General features: G+C 47.0%; 2 protein-coding genes across 3 annotated transcripts; one reads left to right on the forward strand and one right to left on the reverse strand.

Annotated features, from left to right (window-relative positions):
* Positions 1-795: 795 nt before the first annotated feature.
* On the forward strand, positions 796-5,782 carry LOC119296255 (cytochrome P450 714B3-like). Of its 2 annotated transcripts, XM_037574655.1 has the most exons (6): positions 796-1,218; positions 3,807-4,033; positions 4,463-4,710; positions 4,793-5,138; positions 5,224-5,578; positions 5,637-5,782. In XM_037574655.1, exons 1-6 carry the CDS (start codon positions 921-923, stop codon positions 5,687-5,689), a joined length of 1,527 nt encoding a protein of 508 aa, XP_037430552.1. In that variant the 5' UTR covers positions 796-920; the 3' UTR covers positions 5,690-5,782. The 2 variants fall into 2 exon arrangements, with proteins under 2 accessions (XP_037430552.1, XP_037430551.1); XM_037574654.1 differs by having other exon boundaries at positions 5,224-5,782.
* A 292-nt stretch (positions 5,783-6,074) lies between these two features.
* On the reverse strand, positions 6,075-8,242 carry LOC119296256 (protein transport protein yos1-like). Its single transcript, XM_037574656.1, has 2 exons — positions 8,073-8,242; positions 6,075-6,639 (listed from the first exon to the last, which is right to left on the reverse strand). The coding sequence occupies exon 2, from the start codon at positions 6,635-6,637 to the stop codon at positions 6,401-6,403; it is 237 nt and encodes a 78-aa protein (XP_037430553.1). The 5' UTR covers positions 6,638-6,639; positions 8,073-8,242; the 3' UTR covers positions 6,075-6,400.
* Positions 8,243-8,866: the final 624 nt, after the last annotated feature.

Raw genomic sequence — 8,866 nt, forward strand, 5'->3', positions numbered from 1 at the left:
TAGGACCGCGGGGGTGGTTGGACGGCTGACACGCGAGCCCGAGACGGACACCGAGCGGGCACACGGAGTGTCCGTCTTGTGTCGATGTGGAGGTAAATCGGACGCAAATTTAGGCCAAGAATGCGCCCAGGCGGACAACGAGCGGACGGGTTTTGGGTTTGCGTCGGCGCGTCGTTTTTATCCATTTTGATCTAAAGAGATACACGCGGACCAAATGAGTCGCCGCGTTGGAGTTGACCTAATAGAGGAAGAGGGAGGGGTGGCCGTGCAGCAACAAGTCCACCATTCCACCGAGAGGAGAGGTGGGTGGAGTGACGCATCAGAATTATATTTTGCCGACTTTGGTGGATAAGATTGAACGAGACGGGGAGATTTGAGAGCTGCTGTCTCCTAGCTAGCTCAGGTGGTAGCTCAGACTGTTTCATGAAATGAGGCCGCATGCATGCCTGAATAGTGAATACGAACCTTTTGATTCGTCGCCGCAGATCAAAAGAGATACTAGATTGCCTTCCCTTCCCGCAACAAAAAGAAAGAAGGGGAATATTAATATATAATATAGTAATAAAAGGAAAAAAAAGAAAAAAAAAGGAACGTTGGATAGACACGCAGTACACACACACTTTGGATTGGATATTACTACCCCCTGGCCCTGCCAGGGCCCGGCCCACACTGTCACTGCTGGTGATGGATTTCATTTCTTTTCGGGGGAGCCATTCTATGCCAAACTTGGCGTTTGGACTCTACCACCTTTCCCCACTTGTTTCCCGTCCCCCATATAACACAGTACCACCCTCCACCTAGCTAGCTAGCTAACTTCTTCACCCCCACACGCTCTCACACTCCTCTCCTCACATACATAGAGAGAAGTGCGTACAGAGATCAAGCTGTTAGAAAAAGAGACAACTTAGAGAGAGAGAGAGATGATGGAGGTGGGCATGGCGATGGCGATGAAGGTGCTGCTAAGCCTATGCTGCGTGGGGGCGTGCTCCCTCGCGCTCTACCTCTACCACACCGTCTGGGTGGTGCCGCAGAGGCTTCTTGCTGGGTTCAGGAGGCAGGGCATCGGCGGCCCGCGCCCGTCTTTCCCTTACGGCAACATCGCCGACATGAGGGAGGCGGTCGCCGCCGCAAAGTCGGCTCCCCGAGCCGGCGGCCGCATCGTCCACGACTACCGCCCAGCCGTGCTGCCCTTCTACGAGAAATGGAGGAAAGAGCATGGTATATACTATGTGTCTCCGCCCATCACCTTATATATTTGCTTTATTCATCCTTTCAAGCATCTTCTTCCTGTTGCATACATATACATATTTGGCTTACTAATTTTTCAGTCAAGTTCTTTTTTTTTTTGAAAGGAGACAGTCAAGTTCTTTTCCCTGAAAAACAAAGTCATCTTCATATTTCTCACCCCTCATGCATGCCCCCCGTCTGGCATCGGCCACCAAATATAAAGTTGAGTCTTCTATTTTGAAACGAAGGGACTAGTTTGCAGCGTCGCTCCCAAAGAAGAGAGGGAGCTTATCTGAATTTATTTGTTTTTGTTGAGGGAAGGAGTTTATTTAGTAGTACTAAGGTCCTGTTTGGTTCATAAGTCTTAGAATTTTTTTAGTCCCAACTTATAAGTCCCAAGTTCCTAAAAAGTTCTTACCTGTTTGGTTCCTGGGACTTATAAGTCCCTATAAGACCATATTACAACTATAAGTCTCTATAAGTCCCTCCTTGAGAGTCTTATTTCATAAGTTCCAAATGTTCACTTTAAGTCCCTATAAGTCCCTCCTGTTTGGTTTAGATGGGACTTATAGGGACTTTTTTAAGTCTCTAAGTCAATAAGTCCTGGAAACAAACACCCACTAAGCACTAACAGAGCCCAAAGATGCTTGATTGTTTACATTAGCACATACAGTACATATTTAGCCGAATGATTGATTCATTCTAGCGTTGGACACTAAGCTGGTGTAGCAACAAACATAGGTTGGCCATTTTAAAAATCAGGCATCATCAAGTGCAATCTCTCTCAGGACCCGGCAATGATGAGGTTCCAGCTGAGCGGTAGAGTATTAAATAAATAAACGGTTTCCTTAAATAAATCAACCTGTCAATCCGTATTTGTGATGTGGATCTTAAGTTAATTCTAGAAGTTGCAACGTTAACAGGTCGACTAAACTTGTGGCTGTATGCGACTCTCATGCTGTTGAATTTCAGAATTTGGCCTTTCCTGTTGCTGCATGACACTGTTGGATAGCAAGGGTGCATGTATATTAATGTTACTAGGTGAGCTGGGCGCCATCAGCTTGCAAGATTTAACTGATCTCTCGGACCCACCCTACTAAAACGAAACTGTGTGATGTAACAGCAGAGGACATGCATGCCCACAAAGAACAACAAACCTTCTCTATACGATATATTCCCTGCGTCCCAAAATAAGTGACTCAACTTTGTGTTAACTTTAGTACAAAATTAGTACAAACTTGAATCACTTATTTTGGAACGAAGAGAGTAGTACTTTTATTATAATTTTTTATAAAAGAAAAAAAACAAACCACGTAACTGTAGAGAGCTGAAATGAGTCAAGGCGATGAACTCCTTGTACTTGTAGATCCTATCCTCTAGTTTTGGCGTGATGCAAACGACATAGCCGTGAGCTAGCCACGTAGGTACGCAGCATGTGCATCCATCCGAGCTCCCTCAAAATAAATCGTGTTCGTCCTTGATGCATGCATGTATAGATACTCCCTCTGTTATTAAATATTTGTCTTTCTAGAGATTTCAACCGATGACTACATACGGAGCAATATTCGTATGTGGTAGTCCATTTCAAACTCTTGAAAGACAAATATTTAGGTAGTTGTTAGCTTGCAAGTAACAATATGTAATTTGATGCACTAAGCAGAAAGATACAATCAGGTCACATGGAAATGGATCGATACCGGAGATCAGATTAAAAGTTCAGATTATATATCCATGATGATACATACGATACGATACGATAGATAGAGGCGAAACAAACAGTAGGCAGAGCCGACATATCACGTCAGGTGGGTGGGTACGCAACGCAACATAGAGTACAGTACGTACTACGAGACCACCTGTGGCTTCCCAACGCCAGCAACAGCAACGCCATCCATTCCTCCACCGGTGCGGTGTCTGCGCCGGGGTGGATCATGTCATGTGTGGACCGCCAGAGACGATTGGACCGCCGGCACGTCCATGTCGGCGTTGGGTCTTGGGAGCCGGAGCGGGAGCTATCGCCCCCGTGTGCGCCTGCATGCATGCGCGTGGGCTCACGCCTCATTTGGCCGCCGCTTTGCGGAGGGGCGCGTGATGAGGCGATCGGCCGATGGAGACGCCGCTCCCTCAACCTCTCAACTTGGCCGCCGGTTGTGTCGTCTCGTCTGTCCCATTCCGCACGCCTGCGCTTTCACCTTTTCTTTTCTTGAGCGGCGTGACTCGATCGCCATTCGCCGGGAGGAGCCGGACTCCTGTTGGATGCCCACCCTCGTGTCGGTTTACGGTCGTTCCGCCGAGGTAATCCAACAGAGTCGCCGATGGTGACCGGCAAGCCAATGGCAATGGCAACAACGATCCCTAGACAGATTCCTACTCTCTTTTTTTCTTTTCTTTTTGATTGATTGATGAAACGGAATAGACACATCATTTTCACAACAGTACAGTACATCTTGATTCTACTACCTTCGTCTGGGTTTATTAGGCCTATAGACAACTTCTCTTAGACCAGTGTATGATGAACATGTATTTCTTTGGCGGGATTCCCTTCATTCATTAACCTGGTGGCTCGACATCAAGTGCAGGTCCAGTGTTCACTTACTCCATGGGGAACGCGGTGTTCCTTCACGTGAGCCGGGCAGACGTGGTCCGGGACATCAACCTCTGCGTCTCGCTGGATCTCGGCAAGAGCTCCTACCTAAAGGCCACGCACGAGCCACTGTTTGGCAGGGGCATCCTCAAGTCCAACGGCGAGGCATGCGCCCACCAGAGGAAGATCATTGCGCCCGAGTTCTTTCTCGACAAGGTCAAGGTACGTAGTACTGTAATTCTCAGCTCCAGCTAGATAATGCGTCGTGAGTCTTCTCATTAATTTGGACCACGCATGCCCAGCAGCAAAACAACATTCTGATCTAACTAGATATATAGTGCCTGATAAGATTCTAATTATTAGGACCACTTTTACAATAAGTACTCCTGCACTGCATTATTCTGCGCTGCTGTAGTGCTCTATTTAAGAGCAGCATATACTCCCTCCGTTCCTAAATATTTGTCTTTTTAGACATTTCAAATGACTACTACATACGGATGTATGTAGACATATTTTAGAGTGTAGATTCATTCATTTTGCTCCATATGTAGTCATTTGTTGAAATGCCTAGAAAGACAAGTATTTCGGAACGGGGGGAGTAGTATACAGCTAGACTCATTTTGTATCTTCATATATTATAACCAAAACCAGGGAATGGTGGATCTGATGGTAGATTCTGCACAAACACTGGTCGAGTCATGGGAAGCTCGGGTGGACAAAAGTGGCGGCACTCTAGACATCAAGATTGACGACGACATACGAGCCTACTCTGCAGATGTCATCTCCAGGACATGCTTCGGAAGTAGCTACGTCAAAGGAAAGAAGATCTTCTTGAAGCTCAGAGAGCTGCAGAAGGCCGTGTCCAAGCCAAATGTGCTAGCTGAAATGACTGGCCTAAGGTGACTAAGATCTGAAATGTAGAAACTTTCACAATTCACCATTTTCGTCGGTGACTAAGATCCTCATTCTGAATGTTTGCAGGTTCTTTCCTACCAAGAAGAACAGGCAGGCGTGGGGGCTTCACAAGCAAGTGCACAGGCTGATACTAGAGATCGTCAAGGAAAGCGGGGAGGACAAGAATTTACTGCGTGCGATCCTTCACAGCGCAAGCAGCAACAAGGTGGGGCTCCGCGAGGCAGAGAACTTTATAGTGGACAACTGCAAGAGCATATATTTTGCAGGATACGAGAGCACAGCTGTAACAGCTGCCTGGTGCCTAATGCTCCTTGGCCTGCACCCAGAATGGCAGGACCGGGTCCGCCAAGAGGTCCTGCACGTCTGCGGGGGGCGTCCACTAGACTCCCAATCACTTCACAAAATGAAGAATGTATGTATGTATATATGTATGTCTATATGAATGTATGTATGTATGTACACGCAGTCTTCAGAAACTAATACCTTTGGAAATGCAGCTGACGATGGTGATTCAGGAAACCCTGAGGCTGTACCCAGCAGGCGCCTTTGTGTCAAGGATGGCCCTTGAGGAACTCAAGCTCGGGGGTGTGCACATCCCAAAAGGCGTCAACATCTACATCCCTGTCTCCACAATGCACCTCGACCCCAAGCTGTGGGGTCCTGATGCCAAGGAGTTCAACCCGGCACGCTTCTCCCACGCTCGACCCCAGCTCCACTCTTACTTGCCCTTTGGCGCCGGCGCTCGGACCTGCCTCGGCCAAGGGTTCGCCACGGCGGAGCTCAAGATACTCATATCTCTCATCATCTCCAAGTTTGCGCTCAACCTCTCGCCGCTCTATCACCATTCCCCAGCACTCAAACTCATAGTGGAGCCGGAGTTCGGCGTCGACCTCACCTTGACCAAAGTGCACACTGCTTCTTCTACTACTACATACTAAGAGAGGCAATGTGGCCTGGATATAATAATAATAATGTTAGCATCCGTCCTGGCTCATGCAAACAAATTTCTACCTACGTACCTAGTTTAATCAGTGAATGCAGCTTGCTTGCCTGAGAGAATGTACAGATACACACGTTCGAATTTGTAAGGTCCAGCTTAAATACTTTTGTCTGACAAACAAAACGCAAACCTCTGTCCAACTTGCAACACAAAATACACGAATGAGTCAATCATCCTTCTCCCGTAGCTTGATCATCATCTGAAGTTGAGAAGCCCAGGATGAGTTTAAATATAATAAAAGCAGTGCCGGCATAATGAAATACTACAACAGAAAGCACCTTCACAAAAACAACCGAAAACAGAAAAAGGATATACAATCAACAACTAAGACGGCAAATAAGGCAAAACTGCACAAAACGTTGGTTCTGCCACCAGATAATGTCATTAACCATAAGCAGTACCCAGGTTTAAATTAGAGTGAACATTTACATGGTGATTAATGTAGCGCAAGTGCATACCCCCACACCAATAGCAACAGATGCATGCACGATTCAGAAGTCATACAGGAGGAAAGATTACCCTCAGAGCAAAGAGGGATTTACAGCAACAAAGCCAACAGGCAACATTCAAGTCAGCGTGAACATCCTTGCAGCAACTTTTGAACACGATTAGCTTTCACATAATGCTGGAACTGAAATCAGTTCAACCCAACAGCTGAGACGCGACAAAGAGCCTCAGCCTGACACCATTTTCACAACAATGATAAGAACATTAAGCGCTATCAAGGGCATCCGCAAAAACTGAGTGGCGTAGATGAGCCCCACAATCTGCCCCTTCAACGACTTTGTTTGCCCGTTTCCTGAAACTTCAGACATGCTCCATCCCCTGGGGCCAAGAAAGCGGTCTTCATTCAGGATCGCCAAAGAATTTGCAAGAAGCAAAAAACCCTCCAGCAGCATCCACAAGCCCATCTCTGTATATGAACACCATAACTCTGTTAGTTGAAAATTTCGGTACTTATGTGCCACCAATCATAACTGAACCAACAGACAATTCTGTCAGCATGGATTCAACATAGCAAAGTAACATCATCTTCTGAAACATAAACATGACTGGACAAGAAAATACACAAACACATACGTTATGACTTCCACCAGGCCCAGATGTGGCACTAGAATGTTAATGATATACCATGAAGTTTCTAAAGTAAATTTCAAGGTTCACTGGGAAGGATCCCTCCGTCACAGGAATGCCCATGTGAGCAAACCATCACTATGGAAATAAGGTGACCAACACTGAGAAATTCACACTAGGGAGTATATGGACAACTAGGGAATTTCTGAAAATCACACTAATTAATAGGGAATAATCCAAGGACTGCAAACCAGGGTGCCGTACCAGGCGGGCAGGCCTAGCGCGAAGCACAGGGCCCATATTTTTCAAAAATAAACTGCTATTACCGTCAAAAGGAATCGAAATCAGATGGATGTTTGACTGGTGGTGGGGATTTGAAGTTCCAAAAACAGGCTTATGGATTACGGTGGAAATAAACTAAGGTAGCGAGAAGCCCTGAGCCCCCGACAAATTGTTTTTCTTTTCTTTTCTTTTCGGCTTATGGAATTCAAGCTTACTATCAGTCTTGAGTTGTGCAAAGTGCTTAACACCCCTAGACTTTGATGGTCTTTTTTGATTTATATCGTGGCCATATAGGCACACAAAACAGCAACCAAACCAGCAGCTTGCACTATCAGCATATCTCAGTATCTTGGGTCTTGCCTTTGTCATCCATCTATATAAAATTATAAATTCAACACAGATTTATAAACTAATAAAGGCATGGGCACTGATAATATTGACATCATTTGCATCATCAAAACAAAATAAAATATATGCACAAATTATTCAGGAAGTTAACATATTGAATTTTTGTGATTGCATCACTATTTTTTTCTACCTACTGATTCCTTCTAATTTCCACAAGTTAGCATACTCTTGGGACAGATCACACAGATCCATGATAATCACAACAATTACTAGCCCAATAGCTCACATAGATGCATGCTAATCACACAGATCCATAGGAGGAGAAGGAGATTCGGGACAGAGCTTGTGGATGGCGGCTGTGGGCATGCGTGTGCGTGCGGGGCAGGGGTGAACGCACGTGCTCGCGCATGGGTGCGTGTGGGTGCTCGCGCCTGTACAGGAGCGAGGGGAGCATCTCCCATGGCCACGGCGGCCGGAGCTCGGCTCCGACCAAAACGCACGAAGGGAACGGCAGCACCTAGCCTAGCCGCCTGCTCACATCCGCATCGGCAGAAGCAGCAGCGCAAGGGGCACAGAGAGATGAGAGGGATCCGAGAGGGGCGGGGGACAGATGGAAGAGGGATGGGAGGAGGAGAGTTCAACCTCTGCGCGGTGAGGATGCGCGCCGGCGACGTGCTTGCGAGGCGACGGGGCGACGAGATCCGTCCGCAGGAGAGAGGAGAGGAGTGAGGAGAGCGACGCGAATGCGGGTGTGAATCGACAGGGAGAGAAACCCTAGTCCTCTTGCTCACGTGGGTGCAGGCGTTTTCTCACACAACCTTGCAAACTTTATTAAGTCGTCACAAGTTTACATGACGAAGAGAAGATCCTAATGGCGAACAGCTCCTAATAAGAGACCATGCTTTATGAGATTATTATTTTTTTACGGAAAACTGTCAAATCTATTCGACTTTAATCATGGCAGTACAACAAACACCAGAAATAATAAAAATTACATCCAGATTCATAGACCACCTAGCGATGACTATAAGCACTGAAGCGAGCCGAAGGCGCGCCGACGTCATCGCCCCTCCCTCGCCGGAGCCGGGCAGTGAAGTCGTCGTGCTAAGGTCCATAGGACCAACGCCTCAGAACAGCAACCGCCGTCGATGAAAAGAATTTTAGATCGGAAGGATCCAACCTGAAGACACATGAACAAAGACGAACAAAGACTGGATCCGAGCGGATCCACCAAAGACAACCACCGACCAAATCTCGCGAGATCGGCTGAAGACACACCTCCACGCGCCCTCTGACAATACTAGACACACCATTGGGACGGGGGCTAGGCGGGGAGAACCTTATTCCATATTTACGAAGCCGTCGTCGTCTCGTCTTCTTGAGCAGGACACAAACCCTAACAAAAGTTGAAGAAACGCCTGAAAATGGAGCCCTCC

This window comes from Triticum dicoccoides, chromosome 4B (genome assembly GCF_002162155.2).
Source record: "Triticum dicoccoides isolate Atlit2015 ecotype Zavitan chromosome 4B, WEW_v2.0, whole genome shotgun sequence".
In the NCBI taxonomy this organism is placed as follows: domain Eukaryota; kingdom Viridiplantae; phylum Streptophyta; class Magnoliopsida; order Poales; family Poaceae; genus Triticum; species Triticum dicoccoides.